Source organism: Brachyistius frenatus, unplaced genomic scaffold (assembly GCF_029030835.1).
Source record: "Brachyistius frenatus isolate BFR_SWC_R1_liver_20210118 unplaced genomic scaffold, ASM2903083v1 Contig_566, whole genome shotgun sequence".
NCBI lineage: Eukaryota > Metazoa > Chordata > Actinopteri > Embiotocidae > Brachyistius > Brachyistius frenatus.
Genome location: NW_027211165.1, coordinates 42,023 through 60,492, shown reverse-complemented (window position 1 = coordinate 60,492; position 18,470 = coordinate 42,023). Strand labels below are relative to the sequence as shown.

Sequence of the window (18,470 nt, the reverse complement as noted above, 5' to 3'; positions counted from 1 at the left end):
ATCAGTAACATGTCTTTAAGATCAGTAACATGTCTTTAAGGCAGTAACACGTCTTTAAGATCAGTGTCTTTAAGATCAGTAACATGTCTTTAAGATCAGTAACATGTCTTTAAGATCAGTAACATGTCTTTAAGGTCAGTAACAGTAACATAACATGTCTTTAAGGTCAGTAACATGTCTTTAAGATCAGTAACATGTCTTTAAGATCAGTAACATGTCTTTAAGATCAGTAACATGTCTTTAAGATCAGTAACATGTCTTTAAGATCAGTAACATGTCTTTAAGATCAGTAACATCTTTAAGTAACATGTCTTTAAGGTCAGTAACATGTCTTTAACATGTCTTTAAGTAACATGTCTTTAAGTCAACATGTCTTTAACATGTCTTTAAAATCAGTAACATGTCTTTAAGATCAGTAACATGTCTTTAACATGTCAGTTTAAGATCAGTCAGTCAGTAACATGTCTTTATGTCTTTAAGATCAGTAACATGTCTTTAAGGTCAGTAACATGTCTTTAAGATCAGTAACATGTCTTTAAGGCAGTAACATGTCTTTGAGATCAGTAACATGTCTTTAAGGCAGTAACATGTCTTTAAGGTCAGTAACATGTCTTTAAGGTCAGTAACATGTCTTTAAGATCAGTAATGTCTTTAAGATCAGTAACATGTCTTTAAGGCAGTAACATGTCTTTAAGATCAGTAAGATCAGTAACATGTCTTTAAGGTCAGTAACATGTCTTTAAGGCAGTAACATGTCTTTAAGATCAGTAACATGTCTTTAAGGTCAGTAACATGTCTTTAAGAAGATCAGTAACATGTCAGTAACATGTCTTTAAGGCAGTAACATGTCTTTAAGATCAGTCAGTCTTTAACATGTCTTTAAGATCAGTAACATGTCTTTAAGATCAGTAACATCTTTAAGTCTTTAAGATCAGTAACATGTCTTTAAGGCAGTAACATGTCTTTGAGATCAGTAACATGTCTTTAAGGCAGTACCATGTCTTTAAGGTCAGTAACATGTATTTAAGGCAGTAACATGTCTTTAAGAACAGTAACATGTCTTTAAGATCAGTAACATGTCTTTAAGGTCAGTAACACGTCTTTAAGATCAGTCTTTAACAGTAACATGTCTTTAAGGTCAGTAACATGTCTTTAAGATCAGTAACATGTCTTTAAGATCAGTAACATGTCTTTAAGATCAGTAACATGTCTTTAAGATCAGTAACATGTCTTTAAGATCAGTAGTAACATGTCTTTAAGGTCAGTAACATGTCTTTAAGGTAAACATGTCTTTAAGATCAGTAACAGTAACATGTCTTTAAGATCAGTAACATGTCTTTAAGGTCAGTAACATGTCTTTAACATGTCTTTAAAATCAGTAACATGTCTTTAAGATCAGTACCATGTCTTTAAGGTCAGTAACATGTCTTTAAGGCAGTACCATGTCTTTAAGGTCAGTAACATGTCTTTAAGGCAGTAACATGTCTTTAAGACCAGTAACATGTCTTTAAGATCAGTAACATGTCTTTAAGGTCAGTAACATGTCTTTAAGATCAGTAGCATGTCTTTAAGATCAGTAACACGTCTTTAAGATCAGTAACATGTCTTTAAGGCAGTAACATGTCTTTAAGATCAGTAACATGTCTTTAATATTAATAGCATGTCTTTAAGATCAGTAACATGTCTTTAACATGTCCTTAAGATCAGTAACATCTCTTTAAGATCAGTAACACGTCTTTAAGATCAGTAACACGTCTTTAAGGCATTAACACGTCTTTAAGGTCAGTAACACGTCTTTAAGATCAGTAACATGTCTTTAAGGTCAGTAACATATTTTTAAGGTCAGTAACATGTCTTTAAGGTCAGTAACAGGTCTTTAAGATCAGTAACAAGGCATTCAGTAACACGTTCAGTAAGGTCAGTAACATATTTTTAAGGTGTGTCTTTAAGATCAGTAGCATGTCTTTAAGATCAGTAACACGTCTTTAAGATCAGTACCATGTCTTTAAGGCAGTAACAGGTCTTTAAGATCAGTAACATGTCTTTAAGATCAGTAACACGTCTTTAAGGCAGTACCATGTCTTTAAGGTCAGTAACATGTCTTTAACATGTCTTTAAAATCAGTAACATGTCTTTAAGATCAGTAACATGTCTTTAACATGTCTTTAAAATCAGTAACATGTCTTTAAGATCAGTAACATGTCTTTAACATGTCTTTAAAATCAGTAACATGTCTTTAAGATCAGTAACATGTCTTTAAGATCAGTAACATGTCTTTAACATGTCTTTAAAATCAGTAACATGTCTTTAAGATCAGTAACATGTCTTTAACATGTCTTTAAGGTCAGTAACATGTTTTTAACATCTTTAAGATCAGTAACATGTCTTTAACCTGTCTTTAAAATCAGTAACATGTCTTTAAGATCAGTAACATGTCTTTAAAATCAGTAACATGTCTTTAAGATCAGTAACATGTCTTTAAGGCAGTACCATGTCTTTAAAGTCAGTACCATGTCTTTAAGGCAGTAACATGTCTTTAAGAACAGTAACATGTCTTTAAGAACAGTAACATGTCTTTAAGATCAGTAACATGTCTTTAAGGTCAGTAACACGTCTTTAACATCAGTAACACGTCTTTAAGGTCAGTAACACGTCTTTAAGATCAGTAGCATGTCTTTAAGATCAGTAGCATGTCTTTAAGATCAGTAACATGTCTTTAAGATCAGTAACATGTCTTTAAGATCACTAACACGTCTTTAAGGTCAGTAACACGTCTTTAAGATCAGTAACACGTCTTTAAGGCAGTAACACGTCTTTAAGGTCAGTAACACGTCTTTAAGATCAGTAACACGTCTTTAAGGTCAGTAACATATTTTTAAGGTCAGTAACATGTCTTTAAGGTCAGTAACAGGTCTTTAAGATCAGTACCATGTCTTTAAGATCAGTACCATGTCTTTAAGGCAGTAACAGGTCTTTAAGATCAGTAACATGTCTTTAAGATCAGTAACACGTCTTTAAGGCAGTAACATGTCTTTAAGGTCAGTAACATGTCTTTAAGGTCAGTAACACGTCTTTAAGGTCAGTAACACGTCTTTAAGGTCAGTAACACGAATTTGAGGCAGTAACACGTCTTTAAGACCAGTAACACGTTTTTAAGGTCAGTAACACGTCTTTAAGGCAGTAACACGTCTTTAAGATCAGTAACACGTCTTTAAGATCAGTAACACGTCTTTAAGGCAGTAACATGTCTTTAAGATCAGTAACATGTCTTTAAGGCAGTAACACGTCTTTAAGATCAGTACCATGTCTTTAAGATCAGTAACACGTCTTTAAGGCAGTAACAGGTCTTTTAGATCAGTAACACGTCTTTAAGGTCAGTAACACGTCTTTAAGATCAGCACCACGTCTTTAAGATCATTAACACGTCTTTAAGATCAGTAACATGTCTTTAAGATCAGTACCATGTCTTTAAGGCAGTAACACGTCTTTAACATCAGTAACACGTCTTTAAGGTCAGTAACACGTCTTTAAGATCAGTAGCATGTCTTTAAGATCAGTAGCATGTCTTTAAAATCAGTAGCATGTCTTTAAGATCAGTAACATGTCTTTAAGATCAGTAACATGTCTTTAAGATCACTAACACGTTTTTAAGGTCAGTAACACGTCTTTAAGATCAGTAACACGTCTTTAAGGCAGTAACACGTCTTTAAGGTCAGTAACACGTCTTTAAGATCAGTAACACGTCTTTAAGGTCAGTAACATATTTTTAAGGTCAGTAACATGTCTTTAAGGTCAGTAACAGGTCTTTAAGATCAGTACCATGTCTTTAAGATCAGTACCATGTCTTTAAGGCAGTAACAGGTCTTTAAGATCAGTAACATGTCTTTAAGATCAGTAACACGTCTTTAAGGCAGTAACACGTCTTTAAGATCAGTAACACGTCTTTAAGGCAGTAACATGTCTTTAAGGTCAGTAACATGTCTTTAAGATCAGTAACATGTCTTTAAGGTCAGTAACACGTCTTTAAGGTCAGTAACACGTCTTTAAGGTCAGTAACACGAATTTGAGGCAGTAACACGTCTTTAAGATCAGTCACACGTTTTTAAGGTCAGTAACACGTCTTTAAGGCAGTAACACGTCTTTAAGATCAGTAACACGTCTTTAAGGCAGTAACATGTCTTTAAGATCACTAACATGTCTTTAAGGCAGTAACACGTCTTTAAGATCAGTACCATGTCTTTAAGATCAGTAACACGTCTTTAAGGTCAGTAACAGGTCTTTTAGATCAGTAACACGTCTTTAAGGTCAGTAACACGTCTTTAAGATCAGTACCACGTCTTTAAGATCATTAACACGTCTTTAAGATCAGTAACATGTCTTTAAGATCAGTACCATGTCTTTAAGGCAGTAACAGGTCTTTAAGATCAGTAACAGGTCTTTAAGATCAGTAACACGTCTTTAAGATTAGTAACATGTCTTTAAGATCAGTAACATGTCTTTAAGATCAGTAACACGTCTTTAAGATCAGTAACACGTCTTTAAGATCAGTAACACGTCTTTAAGATCAGTAACACGTCTTTAAGATCAGTAACACGTCTTATTTGGCAGTAACATGTGTTTAGGGGCAGTAACATGTCTTTAAGATCAGTAACATGTCTTTAAGGTCAGTAACATAAGAACGTTTCCCTCTATGTTTCTTCCGTCATTATATATGACCTTTATTTAACCAGGTAGAATCAATTGAGAACCAATTCTCATTTACAATGATGACCTGTCATTTGATTTTGTTAGACCTGAAGTGCATGTTTTTGGAATTATCAGAACACACAGTCCTCTCTGCTGCTCTGCATGTCCAGAGCAAAGTCCAGTCCACACACACACACACACACACACACACACACACACACACACACACACACACACACACACACACACACACACACACACACACACACACACACACACACACACACACACACAGAGTAAATACACTCGGCGGTTAGAGCCCTGCAGGTCACTGATGTTCTGACTCGACCCGGTCATGTTTACCGTCCAGTCTCCTGCAGTTAATATTAACAAACCGCTGCATGTAACATCAACATTTATCACATCAATAACTCAAATATAACAAACAACTTCTGTTAGACGGGAGTTTTAAATAGACAAAATTTCAGAAAGAGCACAACTATAAATAAACTGGAAGAAATTCTAAATAAAGATAAAATCAAAGTTGATCTGAAGACGAGTTACATCACAGAACAAACACACACACACACACACACACACACACACACACACACACACACACACACACACACACACACACACACACACACACACACACACACACACACACACACACACACACACACACACACACACACACATCACATGAATATCGATCTTCTCTGGAAATATTTCACAATACGTTGAACTGTTTTTAAAACTACTCTTTAAAACGGCGCGTCTGTGTGTCTGTGTCTGTATGTGCCTGCCTGCCTGCCTGCCTGTCTGTGTGTGTGTGTGTGTGTGTGTGTGACGATGATAAGAATCTCCTTTTATCTCGTTTACTGAACAAACATGGATCTGACTGAGTTGTTCAGCTTCGTGGAGGAGTGTGGTTGTGTCATTGTTGTCAGAAGCTGTTGAGACCTGTTCCACCTGCAGGTTTACTCCCTGACGTGGTAGGAGGCGTGTCCCAGCAGGAGACGCTCTGCAGATGCTTGGGAGACACTCAGGAAACACTCGGGAGACGCTGAGGAGACACTCGGGAGACACTCTGGAGACACTATGGAGACGCTCAGGAGACACTCGGAAGACGCTGAGGAGACACTCAGAAGACACTCGTGAGATGCTCAGGAGACGCTCAGGAGACACTCGGGAGATGCTCGGGAGACGCTGAGGAGACACTTGGGAGACACTCGTGAGACGCTCAGGAGACACTCGGGAGACATTCGGGAGACGCTCAGGAGACGCTCGGGAGACACTCGGAAGACGCTGAGGAGACACTCAGGAGACACTAAGGAGACACCTGGAAGACACTCGGGAGACACTCGGGAGACGTTCGGGAGACGCTGGGGAGATACTCGGGAGACACTCGGGAGATGCTGAGGAGACACTCAGGAGACACTCAGAAGACACTCGAGAGACGTTCGGGAGACACAGGAGACGCTTGGGAGACGCTCAGGAGACACTGCGGAGACACTCGGGACACGCTCAGTGAGACAAACTGTCTGTCCTCTGAAGCTCTGCTGTGTGTGTGTGTGTGTGTGTGTGTGTGTGTGTGTGTGTGTGTGTGTGTGTGTGTGTGTGTGTGTGTGTGTGTGTGTGTGTGTGTGTGTGTGTGTGTGTGTGTGTGTGTGTGTGTGTGTGTCTTCGTCACAGCTCTTTCTTTTGTGCAGTTTTCTCTGTTTCTTATTGTCTTATTGACATTCAGGGAACATTCAGGGAACATTCAGGGAACATTCAGGGAGCACTCGGGGAACATTCAGGGAGCACTCAGGGAACACGCAGGGAACATTCAGGGAACACTCAGGGAACATTCAGGAAACATTCAGGGAACACTCAGGGAACACTCAGGGAACATTCAGGGTGAAAAGCACAAGAAAATGAACAATGATAAAAGTCACATGCAGGAAAAGATGGTTCTCAGTTCCCCCATCTAACGTCTAGATATTTGAGTGGGCAGACGTTCTCCATCTCTGAATTCTCTGACGTTCCCTCTCAAATGTTCTCTCTGAGTTCTCTCTCAGATGTTCTCTCTGAGAGGTTTTATCTGGTTTTATTTGGTTTTATCCAGTTGTATCTGGTTTTATCCAGTTTGACATGGTTTTTTATCTAATTTTGTCAGATTCTATCTAGTTTTATCTGGTTCAACCTGTTTTATCTGATTTTATCCAGTTTTAAGTGGCGTTACCTGATTTTATCCAGTTTAATCTGGTTTTATCTGATTCAGACAGTTTTAACTGGTTTTAAGTGTTTTTTTTATCTGATTTTGTCCAGTTTAATCTGGTTTTATCTGGTTCAACCAGTTTTAACCGGTTTTAAGTGGCTTTATCTGATTTTATCCAGTTTTATCTGGTTCAACCAGTTTTATCCGGTTTTAAGTGATTTTATCTGATTTTATCTGATTTTATCCAGTTTTATCTGGTTTTATCTGGTTTTATCTGGTTCAACCAGTTTTAACTGGTTTTAAGTGGCTTTATCTGATTTTATCCAGTTTTATCTGGTTTTATCTGGTTCAACCAGTTTTATCCGGTTTTAAGTGATTTTATCTGATTTTATCCAGTTTTATCTGGTTTCCTCCAGTTTTAAGTGGCTTTATCTGATTTTATCCAGTTTAATCTGGTTTTATCTGATTCAACCAGTTTTAACCGGTTTTAAGTGGCTTTATCTGATTTTATCCAGTTTAATCTGGTTTTATCTGGTTCAACCAGTTTTATCCGGTTTTAAGTGATTTTATCTGATTTTATCCAGTTTTATCTGGTTTTATCTGGTTTTATATGGTTCAACCAGTTTTAAACGGTTTTAAGTGGCTTTATCTGATTTTATCCAGTTTTATCTGGTTTTATCTGGTTCAACCAGTTTTATCCGGTTTTAAGTGATTTTATCTGATTTTATCCAGTTTTATCTGGTTTCCTCCAGTTTTAAGTGGCTTTATCTGATTTTATCCAGTTTAATCTGGTTTTATCTGATTCAACCAGTTTTAACCGGTTTTAAGTGGCTTTATCTGATTTTATCCAGTTTAATCTGGTTTTATCTGGTTCAACCAGTTTTATCCGGTTTTAAGTGATTTTATCTGATTTTATCCAGTTTTATCTGGTTCAACCAGTTCTAACCGGTTTTAAGTGGCTTTATCTGATTTTATCCAGTTTTATCTGGTTTTATCTGGTTCAACCAGTTTTAACCGGTTTTAAGTGACTTTATCTGATTTTATCCAGTTTTATCTGGTTTTATCTGGTTCAACCAGTTTTATCCAGTTTTAAGTGATTTTATCTGATTTTATCCAGTTTTATCTGGTTTCCTCCAGTTTTATCCAGTTTTAAGTGGCTTTATCTGATTTTATCCAGTTTAATCTGGTTTTATCTGATTCAACCAGTTTTAACCGGTTTTAAGTGGCTTTATCTGATTTTATCCAGTTTTATCTGGTTTTATCTGGTTCAACCAGTTTTAGGTAGGTAGGTATATACTTTATTAATCCCCGAGGGGAAATTTTTTCGCCACAACAGCATACATACAGGAGCAATAATAGAAACAATAGAATAAAATAATAATAGAATAGAATAATATAATAGAAAAGCAATAAAATAAAAAAATATAAATATAAAATATAAAATGCACAGTACATACAGTATATATACAGTACATTAAATATCTATATATATTATATACAACAAACCAATAAACACAGTCAACATATATATATATATATATATATATATATATATATACATACGGTACAGTATATATCTATATATATAATATACATATAATATACAAGCAACCAAGAAACACAGTTATCCGGTTTTAAGTGATTTTATCTGATTTTATCCAGTTTAATCCGGACACCGTGTGTTGTGTATCATGAAATGAGAGTTTTAGTTCTTCTTGACGATGACCTGATTATTTTATATCACATTTACCTTCTGAAATGTCTGGATGTTTGTGTACCGACGAGCAGTGATCATTACATCCAACCTGCTGTTCACATCTATTATCATTGTGATGCTATTTTAATCCTTGAATGGGGTTATCACCAGGCAGGAAGTGACATGTGATTAAAGCTGACAGTTCCCTGTGTGTCTGCTTGGTTTGAGGGTCCAGTAGGTCTGAGACAGACAGACAGACAGACAGACAGCTGAGCTGCTTTACATTTGGGCCACATCAATCAGCTGCTTTACTGCACTGCAGACATGAAGAAATAATACATGTATGTAACTCTATGCACAGTTGTACTCTGAGGTTCTCTCGGTATTTATGATATGAAGCATCCGCTGATGTCGTTCAGGAAGGACCGGGTGGTTTTCACGGATGAACTTTAAACCGTGTTCACATTCAGTGTTAAAGCTGCAGATACGGACAGTCAGAGACTCAAAGTTAAACTGACATGAGAAGACTGAAGACTCTAGTTTATCAATCACCGTCAGTGTGAGCGTAAAGACACTGAGAACACTCCATTGCTGCTGCTGCTTTCACAACTGCATTCACAGCATTTCTGGGAGGCCGGACTTATAAAGCCAATGAACACACACCGAAACATGTGCAAGCACAGTCACTGACAGTTGACGGTTGAGGGCGCTGTGTGCAGCCTGTCAGCTTTACTGCATGACAATGTTCATGTTACAGTTAATCATGTAGATTTCACACCCACATGTGATACAGCAGTGAAATTACCACAAATATCAAATGTCATTATATTTAATCAACTGAACCCGTCCTCCTTCACTCTATTTTTTTCTCCACGTGATTCAACCTCCTATCAACTATCAACATCAGCTGTCATCAGGACCTTAAATATCTGTGGTCAGACTGTCCTCCGCCACAGGGGAGCGATACCAAGTCTGAAGCGTTTCTGTGACAGATGACTGACGATCATTTATTTAGCGGATAACATTCGAACTGAGTGTTTGCTCAACAAACTTCTGCTCTCAGGTCTTATATTCTTCTATTTTTGAGTAACAAGTGATGATGTCACAGCCGAGCGGTTTGGGCACCACACAAGTGTCCTGAGCAGGAAGTGCCTGCTTCAGCTCGACCTCCACTTCCTGTCACGTCATCTGAACCTGGAAGTGAAGTCACATGAGCCTTGTAATAGTCCTCATATATTCCAGGTCCATTTTCAAATGTGATGAGTTAATTAATGAATTGTCAATCAAACATGAAAGATAACTTAGCGATATATCAGCAGGTATGTGAAGGTATTGGGGGGAGGAGCCTTACAGGGGAGGAAGATATACTAATATACTAATTTAGCAGATATTAACTGTTGGATCATCAAAGTGTCACCTGAAGCCTTCCCACCACAGATTGAAGGGCTGCTCTCTGAGTGTGGTGGTGGACCACTGCCCTCCTGCATCCACTTCATGCTGCAGTCTGCACATGATGCTCAGCTTCTTTCTTCATAGTGAAAAAATTAAAACAGCTGGATGTCCACTTTTCACAGCACACTGCACTCAGACACAGCAGATCCGTTTCTGATCAAACATCTGCACTGGAAGGTTTTAATCAGAACAACGCAATTGAACACTGAAACTCTCAACGTGGAGTTCACAGCAACTGTTTGCAGGGGAAACAATAGAGTGACGCACACACAGGGACGTGGACTGGTTCCACTGTTTGTGAAGATGTGCTTGTGTTTGGTCTCTTTACATGTGTTTTCTTAAAGAGCAGTTAATGAGCACCTGAGTATTTCTTTACCTGTTCATCTTTCTTGAACTTCCTATTTTTACTCTTTCATCAGTCCCTCCTTCACCTTTTGTTTCACTCCTTAGTTCTCATCTTCCTCCTTCTTCATGTATTGTTCTTTACAGCTTCATGATTCATTTATCAACTAATCTCTTTTTTGTCATTTTGTTTTGTTCTTTCTTTTTGATCCCTTCTTAAATTCGACATTAAATATCACTAAATGTGTGTAAAATGTTTGTGATTCAAAGATCTCTGAGAGATAATGTTGATTTTGTTCATTGTTTCTTTCTCCTTCATTCTGTGACTCCCTGAATGTCTGAACAAAGGAAGGACGACACACACACACACACACACACACACACACACACACACACACACACACACACACACACACACACACACACACACACACACACACACACACACACACACACACACACACACACACACACACACACACTTCCCTGCCTCTGTTGCTAGGTTACTGCTGCCTCTTACTGTATAGCCATTTCAGCCAATTGCATCACATTGTGTCACTGCTGGAGGCGAAGCTTCACAGTGCTCCACCGTGGAAGGAAATGACTCCTGTTTATCAGTGACATCATTTCCGCCTGTAGCCTTATGACGGTACTGCTCCTCTGCGCACGCACGCACACACGCACACACACACACACGCACACACACACACACACACACACACACACACACACACACACACACACACACACACACACACACACACACACACACACACGTGTTCAGCCACCAAGGTTGAATATATTACCTGTCAGTCATCACACTGACAGCATCACTGTCTTCACACACAGACAGACAGATGTAACTACAACTTGTAAATAAAACATAATATTAATATAATATTAATAATATAAAACATAATATAAATAAATATAGTATAATAAATATGACAAAGAAAAGGTATTTCCGTGGTGGTGGATGTGACCACAGGGTGATTCAGGATCTGCAGCAGTCTGGAGCTCACATGCAGTTGGTGATGAAGATTTTTACGTTGTTTTTGTTACTGTAGAGAGGTTTGAAAGGTGGTGACGGCACAATCAGTCAGAGAAAGAAGCTAATGCTGAGTAAACAGCTTCTTTGTCCATTCTCTCTGCTGGTGCTGCCCTCTTGTGGTACAGTTGTGGAATTGTTCAGGCTTTCATATTACAATAGTTATGGCTTCATTGCAGCATTTATTCATGTTTCTGTTCTGCTGTGTTTATGTTATTCATTTTATTTTGGTCAAACATGAGAGTGTCCTGTAGACGTTAGTCCACCCACACAGAGTTTGTCCTCTAACTGACTGAGGAAAACGTCTCTTCATTTAACACAGAATGAGCTGAATCATTTTGATTTTGATTTGATTTGATACACTTTATTAATCCCCGAGGGGAAATTTCTTCACTACAGCAGGGGGGCTCTCAGGGGGGAGCTGCTGCAGCAGGCTGCCACTAGCGCGGCGCCAGGTAACCTGACCTGAGGTGCATGTTTTTGGATGATGGGAGGAAGCCGGAGAACCCGGAGAGAACCCACGCAAGCACAGGGAGAACATGCAATGAAATAATGGTTTTAGTTTGTCTGTTAAAGGACAGTTTGTAGGATGAAGGAGGATCTGCGATATAATGAAACTATAATGCAATGAATCTCTGTATATATGTTTGTTTGTTTGTTTGTTCCATACATATCTCCACAACCCTTTGTGCCATCTGCTTCAGACTGTGTGTGTATGTGTTGCTGGGAATGTGTGTTGTTGAATTTGGTGCCTTGGACACGTTAAACATTTGATGTCAATATACTTGAATAAAAATGCGTTCAGTGCTCCTGCTGTGCAGCGCGGTGGGTGGGGGGGGTGGGGTGGGTGGGGGGGGGACCTGCTGTGCAGCAGCAGTTCCAGTCGAGTGTGTCTTCACATTCGACCTTTTAGCTACACAGCATCACCACCAGCCAGACAATCACATGCCAGACAGGCTATTTTAACAGCCACTGCACTACGATGTTTTCATTTGTATATAATCAGCTGAAACTAAGAATCGTTGTGGTTTCGTTACCTTTCAATGAGTCCTTCATGTCTACTCAGGGAACAGGTCCTCTTCCAACCATATTTCTACAGTAGCCCATAAGGGACAAACCAAACAGGTTCCAAGGAGGGGCTGTCATGTTTTTTGCGAATTTTGCAACCTACACTTGAAATCTGCAAACCCACCACTAGATGCCACCAAATCCTACACACTGCTGGTTTCAGAGTGCCAAAACCTCTTCATATAATTTATATGAATCATTTTTATATTGAGGTTTTTAAAGCCCCGAGTTTTTCCACCATCTTTCTCCTTAAACATTACAGATTTGGAGCCGAGCAGCGCGTTAACCAGTAGTGAACAATGACCTTTGATACTATGACCCTTAACCTTTCCCTCCTCACTGTCTCCTCTCCCGTCCACCTTCATCCACCCCTGTGAGGTCTGCTGGCCCTCACTGTCTCCTGTTGTAGTTGAGAGCACAATAGGTACGGTGTGATATTTTGTCTCCTTACCTTTGTAAGAACCTTCTTGTCTGCATACTTCTGTTGGTTATCTGCATGTCTGCATGCCGCTTGGATGCCAACAGATTGTTGGGTAGTTCATATATTGTGATTCAAAGTTACACCCTGTGCTTCTGTTATTGTAACCAGCAGAACCTCTATGGTCATGTCAGGGATTTGTAGTCATATTTGGAAGTGTCACAGAATCACTGAGTGTACCTTTAATTCAAGAACAACATGCACAGAAGATTGTAAATGGATATTATTCAATATAGTTGTAGCTCATCATAACTTGGGTCTTATTTTTATAGTCAGTTTTACTAATTGTACCAATAACAACAGCTTAACTGTGGAAACATGGGGCCATCATCAAAAAGAAAATCGGTCAGACAACTTTGAGAAAGGAAGTAAAGTATTATGAATCAAAATTTTTTATTAAGCCCAATAAATAAATAATTTGCAACTTCCTTTTCACTTCCATTTTTGATGCAGTGTAGGTTTTACCAACAGGTACTCATGTTGTGTTTGACCTCCACATTTAAATGATTTAGATCATCTGGATAAACTGTTTGTTTCCAACCTGTCTGATCATCTGTCTGCTCGTGTTTCTTAGTGTTCAGGAACACCAACATATGTTATCATGTTTTCAGATCTCAGCAAAGTAAACCCCAAAATGTAATGATGCGATATAATGACGATGATGATGATGATGATGATGATGATGATGGTGATGATGATGATGATGGTGCTGTACAGTGCATCCGGAAAGTATTCACAGCGCTTAATTTTTTCCACATTTTGTTATGTTACAGCCTTATTCCAAAATGGATTAAATTCATTTTTTCCCTCAAAATTCTACACACATAATGATAATGTGAAAAAAAAATGTTTTGAAATTTTTGCAAATCTATTAAAAATAAAAACTGAAAAAAAAAATCACATGTACATAAGTATTCACAGCCTTTGCCATTACACTCAAAATTGAGCTCAGGTGCATCCTGTTTCCACTGATCATCCTTGAGATGTTTCTACAACTTGATTGGAGTCCACCTGATAAATTCAGTTGATTGGACATGATGTGGAATGGCACACACCGTCTATATAAGGTCCCACAGTTGACATGTCAGAGCACAAACCAAGACATGAAGTCCAAAGAATCATCTGTAGACCTCCGAGACAGGATTGTATCGAGGCTCAGATCTGGGGAAGGGTACAGAAAAATGTCTGCAGCATTGAAGGTCCCAATGAGCACAGTGGCCTCCATAATCCGTAAATGGAAGAAGTTTGAACCATCAGGACTCTTCCTAGAGTCGGTCGCCCGGCCAAACTCAGCGATCGGGGGAGAAGGGCCTTAGTCAGGGAGGTGACCAAGAACCAGATGGTCCCTCTGACAGAGCTCCAGCATTGCTCTGTGAAGAGAGGAGAACCTTCCAGAAGGACAACCATCTCTGCAGCACTCCACCAAGCAGGCCTGTATGGTAGAGTAGCCAGACGGAAGACACTCCTCAGTAAAAGGCACATCTGGAGTTTACCAAAAGGCACCTGAAGGACTGTCAGACCATGAGAAACTAAATTCTCTGGTCTGATGAAACAAAGATTGAACTCTTTGGCCTGAATGCCAAGTGTCATGTCTGGAGGAAACCAGGCAGCGCTCATCACCTGGCCAACACCATCTCTACGGTGAAGCATGGTGGTGGCAGCATCATGCTGTGGGGATGCTTTTCAGCGGCAGGAACTGGAAGACTAGTCAGGATGGAGGGAAAGATGAATGCAGCAATGTACAGAGACATCCTTGATGAAAACCTTCTCCAGAGCGCTCTGGACCTCAGACTGGGGCGAAGGTTCATCTTCCAACAGGACAACGACCCGAAGCACACAGCCAAGATAACAAAGGAGTGTCATCTGGACAACTCTGTGAATGTCCTTGAGTGTCCCAGCCAGAGCCCAGACTTGAACCCGATTGAACATCTCTGGAGAGATCTGAAAATGGCTGTGCACCGACGCGCCCCATCCAACCTGATGGAGCTTCAGAAGTCCTGCAAAGAAGAATCGGAGAAACTGCCCAGAAATAGAAGCCAAGCTTATAGCATCATACTCAAAAAGACTTGAGGCTGTAACTGCTGCCAAAGGTGCTTCAACAAAGTATTGAGCAAAGGCTGTGAATACGTATGTACACGTTATATTTTTGTTCTTTATTTTTAATAGATTTGCAAACATTTTAAACAAACATTTTTCACTTTGTCATTATGGGGTATTGTGTGTAGAATTTTGAGGAAAAACATGAATTTAATACATTTTGGAATAAAGCTGTAACATAACAAAATGTAGAAAAAGTGAAGCACTGTGAATACTTTCTGGATGCAGTATATTACATGGACGTATCTGGTGTTAAACTTCTTAGCTGCATGAGAAGAGAAAGTTGCTGCTGCTACATGGTGAGAATATTGAATACTAACTGACTAAGTTATGTATGCACTGCCTCTGTTTGTTTTGTCTCACCCTGCAGGTGTGGCTGGAGGAGGAGGAGGAAGGTGAGGCCGGGGAGTTGAATGGTCCCATTGTGTTTTGCATGCAGGCGGAGCATGCTGGAACTAGGACGTACTACTTCAGCACAGACAACAATGAGGAACAGGAGCAGTGGATCAGAGCCATGAGTGAGGCTGCAGAGGTCACCGGTCAGCTGACACAGAGGTGCTTATCATTGACTACTTTATCATTAACTACTTTATCATTTGCTACTTTAGTATTTACTTTCTCATGAACTACTTTCTTATTTACTTTCTCATTTACTTTCTCATTAACTACTTTCTCATTTACTTTACCATTGACTAGTTTCTCATTAACTACTTTATCATTTACTTTCTCATTAACTACTTTATTATTTACTTTATCATTGACTACTTTATCCTGATTTTTCCATTTTTAAACAGATTTATTCTCTTCTGCCTTTATAATCTAAAAACAAACAGTTTATTCACACACATTTTCTCTTTCAATCTTCACAGAACAAACTTGGACACCATAGCTAACCTCAACATCGCCATGGTGACCAAGGCACCTGACCCACAAACACAGCAGCATCCATACACACAACCACAGAATGAAACTGACAGTGACCTGCCCCTCCCCTCAAATATCAATGGGGTCAACAGCCTGGAAACCCCTCCGCCTTCTACACCTTGCTCTGATCAAGAGGGAAGAAAGAAAGTTGGCAGGCCAGGAGAAGGTGCAGAGACAGGGGAAGATGAGGGGAGAAGAGCTGGTCCTAACCATGCCCCTCCCCCAAACCACCATCCAAACGGTTGGGGCACGTATAGCCCTACTACCACCGTGCCCCACAACAGCAAACCCCCCCTCTCCAGGAGTTACAGTGGACATCGTGCTGCTCAGGGACACCCAGAGGTGGGTGTTGGCCCATCACATGATCCAAGAGAACAGCAGGAGAACGTGGTGCTGAGGAGGGGCTTTGTGCCAAGGACAGCACCAGAGAGGGTGGCCCAGAGAAAGAGCTCCATGGCCCAACTTCAACAGTGGGTTAACCAGCGACGGGGCGTAGCATCCCAGGAGGACATCAACAGGTAGATCAGAAACATTATCGCTCTTTCTCTCTGCAGGTGTTGTTATTATTTCATTTAGTTTCAGATGGTACTTCTGTGGTCAGGTATACTGAACAGTAATGGTCCTGCTATGGCATTCACAGTGACTCTCCAAAGTGATCATTTCAATAGGTGCATGCAGGTGTCTTAATACATGTTCATTATTGGTCATTCTTTTTACAGCATGCAGTAACATTGAAAAATGTTATTAAAGCACTGAACTGCCATTGGTTTACATTACATTAACCATAACATCACAGAGAGAAACCCAACAATGGGAATATATAATTAGAATAGAATTTCATATAATATGTCAAATAATGTAGTCTCTACTTGTTATAGGTCTATTAAATGACCCATTTGGTGAAGTCGGGTCTCTTTTGGTCCTTTTTGGTCTCTCCGAGCACCCGTACCGTAACACCACGGATAGTCACGCACTTGCAATCCTAGCGGTGGCCAGCTGGACCGGTTTGGTTTGAACACATGACACGGTGGTGAAATGTTAAAAACACATGAGTCGATGGATATCTTTGTTCATCAGATGTCTTTGTTCATTAGATATCTTTGTTCATCAGATATCTTTGTTCCAACTAGACTGAACTAGCTGAGCAGTTTAGTGTTTCTATGTTCTGTATTTATTCAGTTGGAGACTAGAAATCCTCTCTGTTGCCAGGTGGTTGCTAGGTGGTTGCTAAGGGTCTGACTACTTCCTGGAGTAGGAAACATTGCATACATTACATAAGAGTTTACTGACGTGATTGATTGTTTTCCAGTTGTTAGTCATACCCCATGTGTTGCCATGGAAACGGAGATCACGCTAACAAAATGCTTTATATTTTTAAGAATGAATTGTTCCACAATATAAACACATTTAGATTTTACATGTTTTAATTAGATGGTAACTTGTATAATCACAATATCACACTGGAGGGAGTTTTAACTTGATTATTGGCACAACAATGTTGTGGTCAGGACCGAGGCGCTGATCACGTTAAAGCACATACCCGAGTATAACATTTCTTCATTAAAAATTTCATCAAAATGAATAAAGTTATTACTTGTTGAGGTATCATGAGTCTTGTGTTATAATGCAGTGTGATGTCAGTCTATATCAAAGCCTCTTGTCATCATTTAACACAATTCAGAGGCTCCACAAGATGAGGATGTCTTTCTGTCTTATTTTCATGTCTTACAGGATATTTGATAATTTGATAATTTCCTACTTTTCCTGTCCTCCCAGCCCATCTCATTACTACCCAGTGAACCGCGGGGTCTCGGCTGACTTTTATGGCTACTCTGGTGGCCCCCAGTACGTGGACGAGTACCCTCTGTACCCACCAGGGGTCCGACCGGACAGTGTTTGCTCTCTGTCTGCTGTGGGGGGGTTCGACCGACGCTGGATTGTGGAGGAGAAGCGGCGTTCCCTGAGAGATGGACCCCATCAGCTGTATGGATCACAGATGTCTCGAGACCCGTGGGGGCCGCAATATTATGGTGGGATGGAGACATCCATGAGACGCTTGTCCATCCAGCCTCGCTCCAGGTCTGTGCCGAGGTCACCATCCTCATCATCAGGGGGGCCCTACTCACCGGTGCCACACAGCTTTGCCTCGCCGGCTCGATCCCCATCCACCCGCTTCGACCGGTTTGCAGGGAGGATGAGGGAGGATGTTATCTATGCTGATCCATCTGTCTACAGCCTGAGAAGATCCCTCAGCTCTCCGAAGGTAAAACTGTGTGTGTGTGTGTGTGTGTGTGTGTGTGTGTGTGTGTGTGTGTGTGTGTGTGTGTGTGTGTGTGTGTGTGTGTGTGTGTGTGTGTGTGTGTTTATAGTTGTATATAAAGCTAACTGCTGCCACAAGGTCTTGGTTATAACAATCGACCACAACCAACAATTTTCTATCCTAAAATCTACATTTTGTCCAGTCTGTCTCCTT

The 18,470-nt window shown here is 39.9% G+C and overlaps 1 protein-coding gene and 2 long non-coding RNA genes across 7 annotated transcripts in view; all 3 read left to right on the top strand.

The window, feature by feature from the left end:
* Window positions 1-1,738: 1,738 nt before the first annotated feature.
* On the top strand, window positions 1,739-3,097 carry LOC138614764 (uncharacterized). The gene is made up of 6 exons (XR_011310332.1): window positions 1,739-1,781; window positions 1,991-2,088; window positions 2,242-2,343; window positions 2,424-2,502; window positions 2,702-2,820; window positions 2,941-3,097. It is a non-coding gene; the product is annotated as an uncharacterized lncRNA (long non-coding RNA).
* Window positions 3,098-3,621: 524 nt separating this feature from the next.
* LOC138614766 (uncharacterized) lies at window positions 3,622-4,269 on the top strand. 2 transcript variants are annotated; one of them, XR_011310334.1, is made up of 3 exons: window positions 3,622-3,711; window positions 3,832-4,028; window positions 4,225-4,269. It is a non-coding gene; the product is annotated as an uncharacterized lncRNA (long non-coding RNA). The 2 variants fall into 2 exon arrangements; XR_011310333.1 differs by having other exon boundaries at window positions 3,832-4,008; window positions 4,147-4,265.
* An 8,102-nt stretch (window positions 4,270-12,371) lies between these two features.
* Window positions 12,372-18,470, top strand: part of plekha6 (pleckstrin homology domain containing, family A member 6) — a 28,151-nt gene continuing 22,052 nt past the window's right edge. For 3 of the 4 annotated variants that reach the window (XM_069688339.1, XM_069688338.1, XM_069688337.1), the window contains exons 1-4: window positions 12,374-12,922; window positions 15,444-15,628; window positions 15,943-16,515; window positions 17,774-18,260. In XM_069688339.1, coding sequence (XP_069544440.1) covers window positions 15,507-15,628; window positions 15,943-16,515; window positions 17,774-18,260 — 1,182 coding nt within the window. In that variant the 5' untranslated portion in view covers window positions 12,374-12,922; window positions 15,444-15,506. Of the gene's footprint in view, window positions 12,923-15,443; window positions 15,629-15,942; window positions 16,516-17,773; window positions 18,261-18,470 lie in introns of all 4 variants that reach the window. The other variant, XR_011310335.1, reaches the window with a different exon arrangement.